This window comes from Centroberyx affinis, unplaced genomic scaffold, assembly GCF_046629955.1.
Source record: "Centroberyx affinis isolate AG114_WGS23_722 - 3 ecotype Tasmania unplaced genomic scaffold, CSIRO-AGI_Caff_v1 ptg000758l_1, whole genome shotgun sequence".
In the NCBI taxonomy this organism is placed as follows: domain Eukaryota; kingdom Metazoa; phylum Chordata; class Actinopteri; order Beryciformes; family Berycidae; genus Centroberyx; species Centroberyx affinis.
In genome coordinates this window covers 22,596-41,190 of record NW_027279370.1, presented here as the reverse complement: position 1 = coordinate 41,190, position 18,595 = coordinate 22,596, and the positions used below count along the sequence as shown (strand labels likewise).

General features: G+C 42.5%; 1 protein-coding gene across 1 annotated transcript in view; it reads left to right on the top strand.

Annotated features, from left to right (window-relative positions):
- Positions 1 to 410: 410 nt before the first annotated feature.
- The window catches only part of LOC139644589 (retinal guanylyl cyclase 1-like), a 28,408-nt gene continuing 10,223 nt past the window's right edge, over positions 411 to 18,595 (top strand). Inside the window, exons 1-15 of the mRNA XM_071520011.1 lie at positions 411 to 543; positions 1,508 to 1,663; positions 1,813 to 1,962; positions 2,275 to 2,494; positions 2,863 to 2,938; positions 3,050 to 3,134; positions 4,390 to 4,506; positions 4,950 to 5,033; positions 6,298 to 6,474; positions 11,356 to 11,509; positions 12,113 to 12,256; positions 14,856 to 15,004; positions 15,874 to 16,037; positions 17,649 to 17,772; positions 18,061 to 18,129. Of these exons, the coding sequence (XP_071376112.1) occupies positions 415 to 543; positions 1,508 to 1,663; positions 1,813 to 1,962; positions 2,275 to 2,494; positions 2,863 to 2,938; positions 3,050 to 3,134; positions 4,390 to 4,506; positions 4,950 to 5,033; positions 6,298 to 6,474; positions 11,356 to 11,509; positions 12,113 to 12,256; positions 14,856 to 15,004; positions 15,874 to 16,037; positions 17,649 to 17,772; positions 18,061 to 18,129 (1,998 nt within the window). The 5' untranslated portion in view covers positions 411 to 414. The remainder of the gene's footprint in view (positions 544 to 1,507; positions 1,664 to 1,812; positions 1,963 to 2,274; positions 2,495 to 2,862; positions 2,939 to 3,049; positions 3,135 to 4,389; positions 4,507 to 4,949; positions 5,034 to 6,297; positions 6,475 to 11,355; positions 11,510 to 12,112; positions 12,257 to 14,855; positions 15,005 to 15,873; positions 16,038 to 17,648; positions 17,773 to 18,060; positions 18,130 to 18,595) is intronic.

The following is an 18,595-nucleotide window of genomic DNA, read 5'->3' as shown; positions in this document are numbered from 1 at the left end:
ATGTTAAGTCATGATAAAGGAGACCAAGGTGTGATCCCTACTGGATCTACATTAGCCTTGCACCCACGACATTGGTCTAGAGTTTACTAAGACTGGACAAATGAACAGAGATCCATTACTCAATGCAAATCAAGTCTTCCTCCATTGTAGTCAGCTTCCGCATTACCAAACCTCACAAGGTCATGCGGCCACGGAAGTCGCACACTATCGCACACACAAACCTCACAAAGTCAACAGAGTAAACTGGTCAGACAAGCAAATGTCAGCAGATCTGTCTCCTTGTGTAATGAGGCATTGTTCACATACTCATTTACAAAGGGTAAACCATCACAGTCAGAGGTAGAATACTGTGTTGGTTGATCCAAATGCGTTTAAAGTGTGGATTTTTGTTTTTTTGCAGTGGTTATCATGTGTATGAGCTCAGTCTTGATTGGTGGAGAGGACCAGATGGAGCTCCTATTGGCTGCTTTGGACATGGGGATGGTTTCAGATGGTTATGTGTTCATTCCCTACGATGCCCTGCTGTACGCCATGCCTTACCAGGTACTGTACCTAACCCTAACCCCATACTCCAATTACTCAAATTCTATTTGTTCAAACCACATGGAACTAAGACTATGTTGATCAGGGGACATTCCTGAATCTTACATTTCAGTTGGGAAGCTCATGACTTAATGATTTATGCAGTAATTTGTGATTACTTCCCAAATTAATATATTGTTTTTGGAAGTTACATGCTGCTTTTGGAAGTGAGACAATTTTTTTGCAGGAACGCTCTAATTCAAATTCTATAGGTCCAAATTACATGGATCAAATACTATATTGGTCAGAGGAGTTTACTGAAGCATTCATTTCGAATGCAAAGTTCAGGTTCAAGAAGTGAAGCCTAACAGTCTTGGCCTTGGATGTATTATTAGTACTATTTGTAAGTACATAATTTTGAGACAGGCCAAACTGTGACACTTTATCTGGTGTTCAATGTAATTCAATGGGTGCTATCTGCTGTCTGTCCAGGGTGTTGAACTGGTACCAACAGGACTGGAGGCTGTCTCTGTCCAGGGTGTTGAACTGGTACCAACAGGACTGGAGGCTGTCTCAGTCCAGGGTGTTGAACTGGTACCAACAGGACTGGATGCTGCTGTCTCTCTCCAGGATGCAGCACTCTGGACAGCAACAGCATACTATATAAGGCACACATTTTAGCTGAATTTGATTGAAATTGACAACTTCAAGCTTATTTAATTTAGTATATTAATTTTAGAGGTGACTTCCAAATTCAATATATAAGGTTTCATGAGAATGTTTGGCCCTTAATTGAATCAGGTGTGCAAGAGTAGAGCGAAAACTTGCAGGATATTAGGTACTTGAGGACTGTGTTGTGAAACACTGGTCTACAACACAGTGGTTGCCGTAGTAACATGTTGAATTCACCTGTTTGGTTCCCTCTTTCTTCCATGTTTCCTGGGTGTTAAAATAATGATCTTCTCTCTTCTCTCTGTCCAATCAGGACACAGTGTTCCCTCAGCTGACCAACAGCACGCAGCTTCGCCACGCCTACAGTTCTGTTCTGACTGTTACCATGGAGTCAGACCAGAGTTTCTACGAGGCGTTCCGCCAAGCTCAACTCAACAGGGAGATTCGGTCTGCTGTAGCTGCAACTGAGGTGCACACACAGCAAAACATGCTAAACACACACATTAAAACACACACTATACACACACATACAGTAAGGATGGTCCCAAATCCAAATACCATATTTGTTAAAGCACAAATAATGCAAAGTGACATTATTTTTGTTTGATTTTTCCACAGGTCTCTCCTCTCTTTGGAACCATCTTTAACATGGTGTACTTTGTTGCTAAGGCGGTGGAGGAGCGTCGCCAGGCAGGGGGTGGGCGCTGGGTTACAGGTGATCAGCTGGTCCAATCAGAAGGAGGCTTTGAGTTCCGTGGCTTCAATCAGGTCAGCAACATTAAATCTTAAACTAAATGCTTTTCAGTGGGTAGAATGCTGTATCACATCTACATGAATCTTAAATCCTCTTTCTGCTGTTCGCCCTACGGTCTGCTAGAAACTGTTTACTAAAAAGTCAGCTGATCATTTTAGATTATTTCATTGGTCCATATTGTGGTAGAACTCAGTTTTTTTGTCGTTTGGTTGTCATCTCATATCAGCTAGACTGGTTTGGTTATCATTAAATGTCGGCTACACACTCTTTGGTTTGGTAATCATCTCATGTCAGTTACAGACTCTTTGGTCTGAACCTTTTCCTAGATGCTGTACGGGGGTCAGGAGGGGCGGGGACTGCAGGCCAGGTATGTGGTGTTGGACTGTGATGGAGACCGACTCGTACCAACACACACACTCGCTCCAACACACACACATGGAACTGTTGGAGGACTGAGACCCCTGGGCCGTTCCTTCATCTTCCCTGGAGGGAAACCCTCATCTGCCAGCTTCTGTTGGTTCAGTCCAGATGAGGCCTGCACCGGAGGTGCGTTCAAACACCACTGGGGCAGGGCGGGGCGTGGTGTGGCGGGGCAGGGCAGGCTGGGGCAGGGCAGGCTGGGGTGGGGTGGGGCAAGGCAGAGTGGGGCGGGGCAGGCTGGGTGGGGCAGGGCAAGGTAGGGTGGGGTGGGGCAGGCTGGGTGGGGCGGGGCAGGGCGGGGCAAGGCTTAAAACCTAAGTTGGAAGGAGGTTAGTCAGTCACTGTCCGGAATTTAAAAAACGGACTGGCCGCTTCTCACAATATGCAGAAAAAGTATCATTAGAGATACAGCTGGACTCATGATGCATGACGTAACTTATGATGTCATAATGGAACTATTTAACTGTAGGTAGGTTATTTCACTGTCTGTGTAGGTTTGGAGATGGTGACTCTGTTGTTCCTGTTCCTGTTGCTGTGTGTGCTGATTGGAGCTTCTCTCTACTGGGTCAGGTTAGAACACACACACACACACACACACACACACACACATTTATTAAAACTTCTCAATCACTACTGAATATATTTCACCCTGTCTGTCTGTCTGCCTGTCTGTCTCAACAGAAAACACAGACGAAGAGGGAACACCACTAAATTAATCCTAACTTTGGATGACATTGTTTTCATCGACACTCAGATCAGCAGAAAGGTTAGGAAACACTTTTCCTCCATATTTACTTTACCTAACTAGCTACTGTTCAGCCCTAAGGCTGTAGAACTTACTTTAGATAGTGCTAACAGGCTGGGTGCTAACAGGCTGGGTGCTAACAGGCTAGATGCTTTTCTAGAGTGTCTTACAGCTTTTGTCAATTGTTTAATGCAATTCTGAATGAGGTAATTTTGACAGTTGATGCAACTGTCAACACTAAAACTGGCAAAACATTGCAGTTTTGTCACGAAGGACGGAGGTCATAACCTGACACGTCAGATGGTTTCTTACACAGAACCATCTGGGAAGTCGTCATTGGAAACTGTTTGGAAAAGGTCAGGCACTTTCAAAAAATACTTGGCAGGTGATTGGATGAACCATCTGTCTATCACCGTCTATCACGGGCTAACTTCAACCGATCAGATCAACGAACCATATAAACAAACTCTTGCCGAAGCCGGTCGGGAGTTAAGAAGTAACTGATGTCACAGCAGCATGTAAGCAGCCTCTTTAGGAGCCGCCATGTTGTGAACGAACAGTCGCTTCTCGCTATCGGCACACCTAAGCCCCGCCCCCAGCTGACCTCACAGGACGCCGATCGGTCCGCACCGCTGTGGTTCGGACACAAACGCAGAACTTGAAGCCTGATGGAAGATGGATTCTCGCGTGATCGTGATCTCGCGAATCCAGCTGCCTCGCAAGGTAACAGAGGTCAACCCAAACAGCAGATCTTCGTCTCTATAGAAAAGCCTTTTGTTAGCTGGTACACATTGACCCGGGACACAGATCTGCAGCCGCCGACACTGCAGCACCGCTTCACTGTGGATCTGTTGTTGGATAGTATACAGTTAGTCTAGTGTGGCTGTCTAGTCTAGAGAGTATGTTTGTTTTACTTTTCAGTGTAAATGTGGTTCCAGTTTTTGGCATCACAAATAAAAAAAACAAAGTGGCAGACTAATGGAAAACAAAATCATCATAAAGAAACACAAATGTTGCCATGGGATGAGGAAAAAAATCATCACACTGAACTTATTTTCAGTCTCCATGTGAGTTTTCATGTGAAATGACCTCAGTGTCGTGAATCTCACAAAACCAACTGAGAAAAAGGTTCCACTGAGCAGATAAATGTGTAGAGCAAGACACCACTGCAGGGTTAGGGTTCAATTCCCTGTGTAACCACATTCAACTAAATGCCTGGTACTCTGTTGTTGTTGATGATGTTGTTGTTGTTGTTGTTGATGTTGTTGTTGTGTAGAAACTGAACGACGAGTCGATCATGAGAAGTCTTCTGGAAATTAAAACTCCGTTCCGCTCGATCGCACGAAGCTACATTCTGACGACACCTGAGAGCTCCAATATAGGAATACTGGAGGTACGTCTACCTGTCTGTCTGTGTACCTGTCTGTCTACCTGTCTGTCTACCTGTCTGTCTGTCTGTCTACCTGTCTGTCTGTCTACCTGTCTGTCTGTCTGTCTGTCTACCTGTCTGTCTGTCTACCTGTCTGTCTGTCTACCTGCCTGTCTACCTGTCTGTCTGTCTACCTGTCTGTCTGTCTGTCTGTCTACCTGTCTGTCTACCTGTCTGTCTACCTGTCTGTCTGTCTGTCTACCTGTCTGTCTGTCTACCTGTCTCTCTGTCTGTCTCTCTGTCTGTCTATCTGTCTGTCTACCTGTCTGTCTGTCTGTCTACCTGCCTGTCTACCTGTCTGTCTGTCTGTCTGTCTCTCTCTCTGTCTGTCTGTCTGTCTGTCTGTCCACAGACAGTAAGCCATATTTACTCACACAAAGCTTTGTCATTGGCTGTGTTGTTGCCAGGGCGACTGGGTGTGGCTGAAGAAGATTCCAGAAGGAAAGATGATGACAGCTGTCAATCAAAGCACCCAGAATCTGTTTAGCAATGTAAGATGGCCATTAAACACACAGTAAACACACATTAACCAGACAATAAACACATACTAAAATCATATGAACCACCTATTAAACGAACACTAGACACATATGATCCACATAATAATCCCACACTAAACACATGATAAATACATACAAAACACAATAAACAAGCTAAACACACAATAAACACATACTAAACACAAACTCAAAAGCGCACATAGTAAATATAGATTTCGTATGAATCTCTATTGACTCTATCTCTATATATTGACAGTATAGTTAACAGTATAGTTAAAGTATCAGGCTGGTGTTTTTAATGCATTGCTTACCATCAACAAATCCTATGAAAATAACGAAATCAACAATGATTTTGTTTTGCTGACAAGTGTGGTCCATGTATCTGGTTCCAGTGCAGCCTCCTGTCCCAGCAGCCATAGAACTCCATTGTATTAAAAACATTAGAAACCACAGAGTCACAGAGCCATGCTGCTGCTCTGCATCATATTTCATCATCACCATGCACCGGGCCGGACCACTTTCTCCTCAAACAACTTAATAAGCCGGCTGTAAACACGTTTTCCATCTCAGGAAAGTAGTTCCGTAGCACAGAAAATAGTCCCCCGGCGTAATGAAGGATTTGTTCCTGTTTGAATTTGATTTGGTAAAAACTACAACAGCCTGACTTTTCATGGTAACAGTTAACGATTTTTAAAATGTAAACTATGTCTTTGTGAGCTGAATTTAAAGGTTTTTATCTTACAGTTGGAGCCAATGACTTCCTGGTTGACGGCTAAAAACGGAACGTGGGAAGTCAGAAAGTAACGAGAGGAGAGCAAACACATTGTTGATGTTGTTATTTTCATAGGATTTGTTGACGATAAGAAATGCATTAAAAAACACCGGCCTGATCCTTTGACAGTATATTGACAGTATAGTTAACAGTATATTTTCCCTCCCTTCTTCAGTTCAGGGAAATGCATCATGAGAATCTTAACCTCTGTATTGACAGTATATTGACAATATATTGACAGTATATCAACAGTATATTGACAGTATAGTTAACAGTATATTGACAGTATATCAACAGTATATTGACAGTATATCAACAGTATGTTGACAGTATAGTTAACAGTATATTGACAGTATAGTTAACAGTATATTGACAGTATATCAACAGTATATTGACAGTATAGTTAACAGTATATTGACAGTATATCAACAGTATATTGACAGTATATCAACAGTATATTTAACAGTATTTTTTCTCCTTCAGTTCAGGGAAATGCGTCATGAGAATCTGAACCTGTACCTCGGTCTCTTCCTGGACTCGGGGATCTTCGCCATGGTGATGGAACATTGTCCTCGCGGGAGTCTGGCCGACCTGCTGGCCGACTCCAACATGAGACTGGACTGGATGTTCAAGTCCTCCTTATTAACAGACCTCATCAAGGTACTACTGCCACCTCTGCTACTAATAATACCATCGTTACTAATAATAACAATAACTAGTCCAATCAACTTTATACAGCACTAAAAGAATATAAAGCCAGTGTGGACTAACGTGCTTTACAAAATGGAGGAGATTACAGAACATGGAAAGGAGACAGGGTGGACATCAACAGCACAATTAAGAGTTTGGTGAAAAGTAAAGTACAAGCAGAGTGTAAACGAACACATCATCAACCTTTATTTATTTCTCAGGAGACACAGTGAGGGTTGGGACGCTCTTTTCCAGTGGGGCCAAGATTACAAATCAATAGTCACAAGCAACAAGAAAGAAAGAGAAAATAAATGAATAAACAAACAAATAAATAAAAAGACAATTCTAAAAAAGAATCACATAGATCAGTCCATCCTCACAAGGGAACAGATGAGAGATATGAATTACAATTACAATTTCACATTTGTAATTTCATGTGTAAGTCGCTTTTATCCAAAGCGACTTACACATGAGATTTTCATACAACACAAGCAAGGTTCTAGTTAGGAGAGAACAATGAGAGTAAGTGCTAGAAAGCTAAGTTCTGGTCCAACAGGACATAGGTGCTACAAGGCAGTGCTATGAGGCAATGCATAGAGTGCATAGAAGCAAAATTATTATTATTATTTTTTTTTTGGTTACCCGGGCCATTAGGTGAGAAGGTATTCGCTAAAGAGCTGGGTCTTTAGCCTTTTCTTAAGTATTGAGAGGGACTCTGCGGATCGAATGGAGTTTGGTAACTCATTCCACCACCGAGGAACCGCAGAAGAAGAGTCTGGATAGAGACTTAGGGCCTTGCTGTGGTGGCAGAGGAGGAACCACAGAAGAAGAGTCTGGATAGAGACTTAGGGTCTTGTTGTGGAGGCAGCATCAGGCGCCGCTCCTTGGCAGAGCGTAGTGAGCGGGAGGGAGCGTAGACCTGAATGAGGGAGTTCAGGTCGGTCGGAGCCGTTTTGGTTATGGTTTTGTAGGCGAGCATCAAGGACTGAAACTGGATGCGGGCGACTGGGAGCCGGTGGAGGGAGATGAACAGCGGAGTGACATGTGCTCTTTTGGGCCGGGTGAAGACCAGATGCTCCGCCGCGTTCTGGATCATCTGCAGAGGTTTGAGCTTCATGCCGGGAGCCCTGCCAGTAAGGAGCTGCAGGAGTCAAGGCTGATATTACAAGAGCCTGAACCAGGAGTTGTGCTGCATGTTCAGACAGGTAGGGTCTGATCTTCCTGATGCTGTACAGAGCAAATCGGCATGACCGAGCAACAGAAGCCACATGCTCCTTGAAGGTTAGCTGGTCATCAATCATGACACCCAAGTTTCTGGCAGACTTTGTGGGCATGAGCTGAGCTGATTGGAGCTGGATACTGATCTGTTGTTGTACAGAGGGACTGGCTGGGATGACAAGGAGCTCAGTCTTTGACAGGTGAAGCTGAAGGTGGCGTTCCTTCATCCAAGCCCAGATATCGGCGAGGCATGAGGCCGATATCTGTGCAGAGACTGTGGGGTCGTCTGGAGGGAACGACAGGAGGAGCTGGGTATCGTCAGCATATGAATGATAAGAGAAGCCATGTGAGCGGATCACTGCACCCAGTGAGGTGGTGTATATTGAAAAGAGAAGGGGTCCAAGCACTGACCCTTGAGGTTCCCCTGTGGACAAGCAGTGGGATTTAGACACTTCCCCTCTCCAAGACCTTCTGAAGGATCTCCCTGAGAGGCAGGACTCAAACCAGCAGAGAGCAGATCCTGAGAAGCCGAGCTCAGCGAGTGTGGAGAGGAGGATTTGGTGGTTAACCGTGTCAAAGGCGGCTGATAGGTCAAGTAGCAGAACAGAGGACTGACCGGCAGCTCTAGCTGATCGCAGTGTTTCCACTACAGACGAGAGCGCAGTCTGGTAGTGTCTTGTTTGAAGCCAGACTTGTTCGGATCATACAGGTTGTTCTCAGAAAGGAATTCAGAGACTTGATTAAAGACCGCACGCTCAAGTGTTTTGGAAAGGAAGGTGAGGAGTGAAACCGGCCTGTAATTATCAACCTGAGATGGGCTGAGTGTAGGTTTCTTTAGCAGCGGGCTAACCAGCGTGACTGCAGGGATAAGTGTGGGAGAGATGGCCTGCAGGAGGTTGGAGGGTATGGGGTCCAACGGACAGGTAGTGGGACGAGAGTCAAGCAGGAGTTTGGAGACTTGCTCCTCAGTGAGATGGGAAAAGGACAGGAGTGAGGTCCTGTTAGCTGGTGGCAGCATACTGAGTTGGTCAGGCTCAGAGAACTGATTACTGATGGTAGAAACCTTATCAGTAAAGAAGGATGCAAAGAGGTGTGTATCAATTAAAACAGGTGCAGTTAAGGTTAACCAGAGTGGATCTCTGTCCCAAGGGAACAAGGGAATCAGAGCCCTGTTCCATAAAGCGAATTTACCAAATAAGCCAGGCTTCTTTCGGTTAGTCTGACTCATTTTCAGTTGATTCGGTTAGGGTTAGCCCTAAATTCAACATAGTTCAAGCTCAGTTACTATGGCAACTTATGCTGGGAAACTAACCTGGTCCGGGGCAGGCTAACTGTCAGGCTAACTTCAGGCTAACTGGCAGGTTAACTGTCAGGCTAACTGGCAGGCTAACTGGCAGGCTAACTGAGTTGTTGCTTAACCAGAGTTCCTGTAGCACCGACCCGACGGGAAAGCCATGATTTTACCACTGACTTTCTGGCGTGCTGCCATATTATTTTACTTTATTAACCACTATCAGTCAAAAAATTAAAGTTCATAGAAATTCAACTTAAATAAATAATAAATTAAATAAATTATACAATGATAACTAAGATATACACCTACGTGTTATATGGTATGTGATATCAAACATTTAGGCTTATGCTACATAAAATATATGTCTCAATCTAAATTATCCCAATAGAATGACGATAGCTACATAAATAGTTAACAATTGCAAAAAATTATATTGACCAGAAATGTAGTATCTACATCCATATGCCTCTATCCTCTACTTAGATGTCTTTAGTGGGTGTATGGTTTTTCAGTCAATTCAGTAAAGGTCTATAAATAAGGACCTGAACCCATGTGTCGTTCTGTCAGTCATGGCATGTGCTTTCATTGATGAGTACAGGTGGATTCAGACTGTCCCCCCTCTGTTCCCTCTGACTGGCCTCCTGTTCAGCTCCAGCCTCCTCTGCAGGAGTTCAGTGTGCTGCTGGCCCTCCCTCCCCCCTCCTCCTCCTCCCTCCTCCCTCCTCCCCCCCCCCCCCCCCCGGTGCAACATCACTCTTCTTTTTTGCAGCTGCAATTAATAAACATCAAGAGATTGGACAGTGAGCATCAAGCTGATTATGCTTAAGTGCTTATATAGCCTATAGGCATACTTACCATTCTGAACAATATTTTTATATTTAGTTTTCACCTGCTGCCACGTTCTTTTCTCCCCAGTCAAGTTGTTTAAAACTGCCCCCCCAATAAAAAGGTTTAATTTATCAAATATACATAATATATACGTATATATTAAACGAGTGAACATACGTTTGCAGCCCTGAAGTTTAATATCTATGTACTCTTGTATAAGATATTTTAATAACCTACAGGTTTTCTGTTCTTACTAACTGTTTGAATGTATTGTGCCCAAGATTTAATTTGGTTGTATCAAAATATTTTATTACATTTTAACTTAGTTGCTACTTACGCATTCAATCGATCAGCAATTTCCCAGGCTTTCTCTCTTGTTTTGTTTATGGCAGCTGCATTACATTTTTTGGTTATTATATGTTTCAATCCTTCATATACCGTATTTCTACTAATAAGCACTGCTCGGTGGCCGTGAACATCGCCGCTCTCTCTTTCCCGTTGATTTTTGCCGAGGTGCATCGATGTGATCCATGTTCGACCTCTCGGGCTGCTTAAAAATGGCGTGACACGCAATTATCCTGACTACTTGAACCTGTCTCGAATTAGCCTGATTGCATGAACCTGAATTGACCTTTATGGAACCGATTTAGCCCCGACTGATTTGTTAGGTTCATTCAAGTCAGGTTTTGGACTTTAATCCCCACATTTCTTAGCGCGCTTTATGGAACGGGCCCCAGATTTCAGTAAACCTGTAAAATATTACAAGTCTGCGGAGCACCAAGTGTAAAAGCAGTCTTTCAGAGAGACATGTGGAACCTCATTGGACAGTCCTGGGAGCGTGTGGTAGGCTCTGATATTCCAGTGTAAAAGTGAATTAAGGTAAGATGATAATCTCCCAAGGAGGGCTTTGTAAATAAACATACAAAGACACAGTGAGAAGCCCATGAATAAAAATACATTTTAAAACCACTTTTAAAAATGTCAACTGATTCAGCTGAACTGATGCTTTGGGGAAGGTTATTCTAAGGCTATTATAATTTTGGTGCTGGCACGGTGAAATCCCCATCTCCCATCAGTCTTAAGCAGGACCTCGGCACTGATCAGGGGACTGAAGTTCAGACATGAACCTGGGAGTAACACCATGCAAAGCTTTAAAAACCAACAGAAGGATTTTGAAGTCAGTCTTTTTATGGACAGGTCGATGTAAAGACAGCAGGCGTTATATGGTCTGTAATTATTTAAGATATGAAGATATGAAGGTGCGAATGACTTTGTCAGCTCAGAGGAAGACAAAAAGGCCTTGGTTTTTCAAATAATTCTCAACTGATAGAAACTATTTCATAAATGAACAAACCTGTTTATCAAACAACTGTCCATAATCTGGATGCAAGTCCAGGAAGCCTTTAATGACAGTGAAGTCCTGCCTGTCTCTCTGCCTGTCTCTCTCTCTCTGCCTGTCTTTCTCTCTGTCAGTATTGTTTTTAATATGTTGTTGTCTGTGTGTATTTTAGGGGATGAAGTACCTCCATATGCGAGGTTTGAGTCATGGCCGTTTGAAGTCTACAAACTGTCTGGTTGACGGGCGCTTTGTTCTGAAAATTACTGATTACGGCCTTCCCATGATGCTTCACTCTCAGAACCTCAGCATTCCTGAGGACCTGCACGGTACAACCATCTAGAACACTGCAGAACATTTAAAAACAGAAAAAACTTCACACAGCTGTCTGTATGCTAGCTGGAGAAACACTGTAGAAACCAGTGGGACAATCTGCAACATTAACTAAGTATTAATGTACATTTCAAATTATTTACAACAGTATTGAATTAAATAAATATTAACAAAAAAAGAATAAAACACTGGTAGAATGGAAAACTGTCGAACATGTTAGAATAGAACAAAACACAATCCACTATACAGAACAAACTTTATAGAAACTGATTTGCTACCTGCCTGTCTCTCTGTCTGTCTGTCTTTTTGCCTGTCTATTTATCTATCTTTCTGTCTCTCTGCCTGTCTGTCTGTCTGTCTCTCTGCCTGTCTGTCTGTCTGTCTGTCTCTCTGCCTGTCTGTCTCTCTGCCTGTCTGTCTGTCTGTCTGTCTGTCTTTCTGCCTGTCTGTCTGTCTTTTTGCCTGTCTATTTATCTGTCTTTTTGCCTGTCTATTTATCTGTCTGTCTGTCTGCCTGTCTGTCTCTATGCCTTTCTTTCTGCCGGTCTGTCTGTCTGTCTCTCTCTCTGCCTGTCTTTCTGCCTGTCTGTCCACCTCAGATTTGCTGTGGACGGCTCCAGAGCTCTTGAGGAACCCGGTGAGAGGAGGAACGTTTGCTGGCGACGTGTTCAGTTTCTCCATCATCATACAGGAAGTGATCTCACGAACGCTTCCCTACGCCATGATGGACATGCCGCCACATGGTGAGAAGAAACCCAAACCAAGAAGAAAGGGTTTGGGTTAGTGGGCGGCCCTTGTCTTTCCCCAGATGACAAGAAAGGGAGATCAAATAAACTAGTTATGTAACAGTTTCTACAGGAACAGTAACAGTGACAGTTGTGATGGGCCAGCTTAAGAGGAAAAAGAAAAACAAAAGAAAAAGAAAAGTTTGGAGGAAGAAGTAATAAGATGAAGATTATCATTAAAATCTGGAAATATCTTTGAAAATATGTCTCTAGATCACACAGCAAAATGCCTGGTTAGGCTTGAGCTTGTTAGTCCCCAGCACCCAGGACTCGAACTCACAACCTTAGACACCAATAGCAAATCATGAACTTGTTGAGCTATCTGAGAAGTGGTTTGGCTGGAGGCTTCACAGTCTGACTAAAGCTGGGGACACATTAAAAGATTTTTCCAGTCATAAACGATAATGAATAGATTGAGCAGCGCACAGTTAACAGAAATTTGTAGATTTCCAGTCTCTTGTGATGCACACACACAACGGCTGTCTTTGAGGAGCACAGATCTGAAGACCACAGACCGTATACAAAAGACTGAGAATAAGCAGATGCAGTTCTCTGACGAGAATGTGATTTTTCGTGGAGAGAATGTTGTTTTCTGCGATATTTTGGTACCAAAAATAAACATGCAAACTTGCATCAATTGTGGTTTGTGCTGCAATTTACATGGAAAGAAGACTGAGAACACATTCATGTTTCTTTTTCTTTCCTGGCTCGGGCATTGCGCACGTTGGATCTTATGTTTACATTTGCGTACATGCTTCGTCTGTCACAATCTCCGTTTTCATTGGCTATTGAAAATTGGTGTTAAGATTTGAGTCTTTGACGAGCGCAAACCACAGGATCATGCAAAGACGAGCCCCGATAAAATCAAACATCTGATCTAACCGTGAAGTTGCAGATTGGGATCATAGGAGAGAGATTTGAGTTTTTCACTTCTACACACACACACAACGATTACAGCTGCAACTAAACAACGTGACCCTGAACTACCTGAACTATCCTGAACTACCCTGGACTACCCTGAACTACCTGAAGTACCCTGAACTACCCTGAACTAAACTGGACTACCTTGAACTACCCTGAACTAAACTGGACTACCTTGAACTAAACTAGACTACCTTGAACTACCCTGGACTACCCTGAACTACCCTGCGCTACCATGGACTACCCTGGACTACTGTGAACTACCCTGGAATACCCTGCACTACCCTTGACTACCTTGAACTACCCTGGACTACCCTGAATTACCCTGAACTACCCTGGACTACCCTGGACTACCCTGGACTAAACTGGACTACCTTGAACTACCTTGGACTACCTTGGACTACCTTGAATTACCCTGGCCTACTCTGAACTACCCTGCACTACCCTGGACTACCTTGAACTAAAATGGACTACCCTTGACTACCCTAGACTAACTTGAAATACCCTGGATTACACTGAACTACCCTGGACTAAAGTGGACTGAACTGGACTACCCTGGACTAAACTGATTTACCCTGAGCTCAAACTCAAATTGGGCTTCAGAGAATTTGTGTACTTTACCTAGAGATGTGTGTAATTTATTTTTAAAAGGATTGAATGCTCCATAAGTGAAAAATGGATGTTTAAAAACCTGTTATATTTTCCATTGACTATAATGATTTCCATAAGGGCAGAATTCAAATAATTTTTTATGTCTTACAACCTGGCTCAAAGAAGTAACAATGAGGGAGCCACATGCCAAAGTAAAAGTTAAAACAATGATTTATTAACTAAAACTAAGGGGAAAACAAACAACACAAACTACATCAAACCAAAAGAACAGAACAAAAGGTGTGCATAGGTGAGGAGGGAGAGAAAGACTGATAGTCTGAAGGCTTTTAAAGCCCAAGAAGTACACCGGGCCCAGGTGCACTCCAATCAGCCTCAACGACGACCCGACCCACCAGGCTCCTGCAAGACACAGAGCCAGGAGAGTGGGAGGGTCGTCACAAATGTGAATGTAACTGTTCTTCAGTGGAGAACTTCTATATCTTACGGAGAACTTCTATATCTAGAACGAACACAGTGGTCTGGAATCTGGGAAAGTGCCAGTTTTAGAGTATCTGGTGTTTTAGTATGAACTTCATTTGATAATGAAACTGAACGTGTGTTTACAGTTGGTTGAAGATTGAATATTTATAATATACTTAGAGTGGTGCTGAATGTTCTGCTGCTCAAAGTTCAGATAAAGATAATCTTTTCAAATCTTTTCTGTAAAATCCAGGTTTTTAAGGACATTGATATGTATACAGAATATAATATTGCAGCACCTAAGGTCAGAGTAAATAGGTATTTAAAGGCAGAATATTTAGGAAACGTACTGGAAGGATGAGGACAGTGCATTTACAGTATTGGACAAATGTAATTTTCAAATCTCAATATCAGTGGTCTGTCTGTCTGATTCAGAGATACTGGAGCGTTTGAAGCAGCCTCCTCCGCTCTGCAGGCCGGTGGTTTCAGTAGATGAAGCTCCTACTGAGTGTCTGTCTGTCTGTCTGACCAGCTGTCTGTCTCTCTGCCTGTCTGTCTGATCCAGAGATACTGGAGCGTTTGAAGCAGCCTCCTCCGCTCTGCAGACCGGTGGTTTCAGTAGATGAAGCTCCTACTGAGTGTCTGAACCTGATGACGGAGTGCTGGAATGAAGATCCCAGTAAGAGACCCAGCTTCGATGAAATATTCAAACAGGTAACAGAGGGTTTGGTTTGATACTGCCGCCTGCTGGTTGGTGTAAATACCTCAAAAGAATTCTTACCTGTCTGTTTTACCTGTCTGTCTGTTTGTATTTTCGGGGTATTAAAGGATAAGACTGGTGTTATTTAATGCATTGCTTACCGTCAACAAATCCTATGAAAATAACTAAATCAACATTGCGTTTGCTCTCCTCCCGTTACTTTCTGACTTCCCAGGTACCGTTTTCAGCCGTCAACCCGGAAGTCATTGACTCCAATTGTAAGCTAAAAACCTTTAAACACAGCTCACAAAGACATAGTTTACATTTTAAAAATCGTTAACTGTTACCACGAAAAGTCAGGCTGTTGTAGTTTTTACCAAATCAAATTCAAATGGGAACAAATTCTTCATTACGCCGGGGACTATTTTCTGTGCTACGGAACTACTTTCCTGAGATGGAAAATGTGTTTACAGCTGGCTTATTAAGTTGTTTGAGGAAAAAGTGGTCCGGCCCGGTGCATGGTGATGATGAAATATGCTGCCCAGAGCAACGGCATGGCTCTTTGACATGTTTTTAATAGTTTTTTAATACAATGCAGTTCTATGGCTGCTTGGACATGAGGCTTTGCTGGGAAGCGGCTACATATTGACACTTGTTGGCAAAACAAAATTATTGTTGATTTGTTTGATTTGATTGTTATTTTCATAGGATTTATTGACGGTAAGAAATGCATTAAAAAACACCAGCCTTATCCTTTAACAGAGGGAAGAGGGCTACCTGTCTGTCTGTGTTACCTGCCTGTCTGTCTGTAGTTTCGGGGTATTAACAGAGGGAAGAGGGCTACCTGTCTGTCTGTGTTACCTGTCTGTCTGTCTGTCTGTAGTTTCGGGGTATTAACAGAGGAAAGAGGGCAAACATTATCGACTCCATGCTGCGGATGTTGGAACAGTACAGCTCGAACCTGGAGGATCTGATCAGAGAAAGAACAGATGAGCTGGAGATAGAGAGAAACAAGACGGAGAAACTGATCGGACAGCTCCTGCCCAAGTATGTCGCATATTTCAAAATATGTCAAATATGTTGTATATTTCCTTAACCATAACCCTAAAATACTCCTTAACCTTTAACCTTAACCTTTAATCCTAACTCTTAACTTAACCCTTAAGCCTAGAGAAAAGGCTTAAAATGACCAGTAGTGGTCCAGTACAGATACAGTGCAGAAATCAGGTAATGATAATATCCACACACAACACATACAAATAGAGTTATTAAAGGTCCCACATCATGTAAAACAGGACTCCCCTCGCCTCTGTGATGATAAAGGAGTTGGATGGCCTATCTAAACATGAAAGTATCAAAACGCACGGTTGCCAACTAAATCCACACAATCCATATTAGAAAAGCGAGCCTCTAAACGAGCCGTTTGGACTTCTGTAACTTTGTCGCGTCACAAAGGTTCATTCATTATCATTTTTGTAAGAAATAGTAGACTAACAAAGTGGGTTTTTTTCAAAACGGTTGCCATTGTTTATTTACTGGAGAGTTTTGAATGAAAAGATGCAGCAGATGAGGCATAAGAGGAGATAGTCAAACTGTTGAACTGTGGTTAGATTAAAACAAAAGATGTTCAGGATCTGCAGCTGCCTCATCTCACTCTGATGCCTTGTTGGTGTCACTCTGTTTCTGGCACAATGCCACTGATTAGGGTTTCCCATGATCCCATGATCCCATGATCAAGGTGGGACAGCGGCATGACACTCTGTCGATGTGCAGGGTCAAACTTTATATCAGACCATTTATGTTTATTTTTTATCAAGGGTTGGAAAAACTGTTTTGGTTGGTGAAACAAAAACTTCTGCCTTGTCTTGATCTCCTGCTCTAGAATTTCACTCTGGGATTTCTCTCTGTAGTCTCATTCTCTGGCTGCCAATTTCTCACTCCAAGAGAATGGAATGACAGGCACGTTCACATGCATATTGATATTTATGAAGGACATTTCATTAACCATTTAACAGTTGATTGGGATTTATAAAGGGAAAGTACACAACAGCATTTTACAAAACAAATCACAAAACACAACAGCAAAAGAGAAAACAATTCAACACTTCACAGAAAACGGAAGAGGGAGGTCCTTACTTGTCGTCACTGATTGGATGTCTTTGTTGTCACTGCATAACAGGAAGTCGGACTAGAGGCAACACCTTCAAAATAAAAGCACAAGAGTTTAAACATGCTCAAATACTGTTTCAAACCAATTTGTTTGCAAGTGTACTGACTTTTTTATGAATCAGATCATTTTTTGCTGACTGCACTTCCTCTTTTGTATGTTTGTAACCTTTTAGTGTTCCATCTATGCACAGTTTTATCAATGAGAACGTCCTGTTGGTCCTTCTGGAGGTGTTGGGTCAAATTCAACCAATCACATACCTGCTTTCACCCATCCTCACTTTCCCCCTCATATCCAATCAGGTTTCTGCATAATTAGGGTTAGCTAGAGTTGCATCAGATCCTGTAGATTAGTATATTGTCATGAATATTATCAACATTATGATATTTGTCAGGTCAGTAGCTCATCTTAGCCGTAACAGATGATCTGATGCTATGAATGTTGTTGTAGTAATAATAGTAGTAATAATTATGTGTCTGTACATTTGTCAGGTCAGTGGCTCAGTCACTGAAGAAAGGGAAGCCCGTCCGACCGGAACATTACTCTGAATCCACGCTCTACTTCAGTGACATCGTAGGATTCACCACCATCTCAGCTCTCAGTGAACCTATAGAGGTACACACTCATTTTACACTCAGTCAGTGGTTCTCAGTCCTGGTCCTCCAGTACTGCAGCCTGACTTTCTATTTTACCTTCAATTACATTCACCTGTGTGATCAGGGGCTGAATGAGACCTGGGACACCAGGTGAGGGTAACCAGTTACCAGGTAAGATAGGAACCAGTAGGGCTGGGGTAATGAGGACCAGCAGGGCCGGGGTACTGAGGACCATGGCTCTATGTTTCTATATCATTATTATTGTAGTTTTGATAACTGAAATGTGTGTGTGTGTGTGTCTGTCCAGGTGGTTGATCTACTGAATGACCTGTACACCTTGTTTGATGCCATCATTGGTACTCACGATGTCTACAAGGTAGGAGCATTACTATCTGACCTTTGACCTCTAGCACCTGATAGAAACACTAAGCTAAACACTAAGGTGCAGCATGACTTCTTAAAAGATCAAATTCAGAGTTAAGTAAAGATATGAAAATATAAGTTTTTGATCAATAAATCAATCAATCAATCATAATTTATTTGTACAGCACATTTCATACACAGAATGCAGCACAATGTGCTTCACACATTATAAGCAAAACATTGAATTAAATATGACTACAGGTATGTGCCCATATTAAAAGCAGGAGAAAATTGTCACAGATTACTACACAAGATAAAAGCAAAAACCAATTAACATGGTGGGTAAAAAGAGATACATAAGTAAAATAAACAAGAGAAAATTATAGCAAATTATTACACAAAACGAAGACCAACAAATGGATAAAAGAGATAAGAACCAGGAGAAGGAAAGAAGAGAGATCCTACTTAAAAGCAAAGTT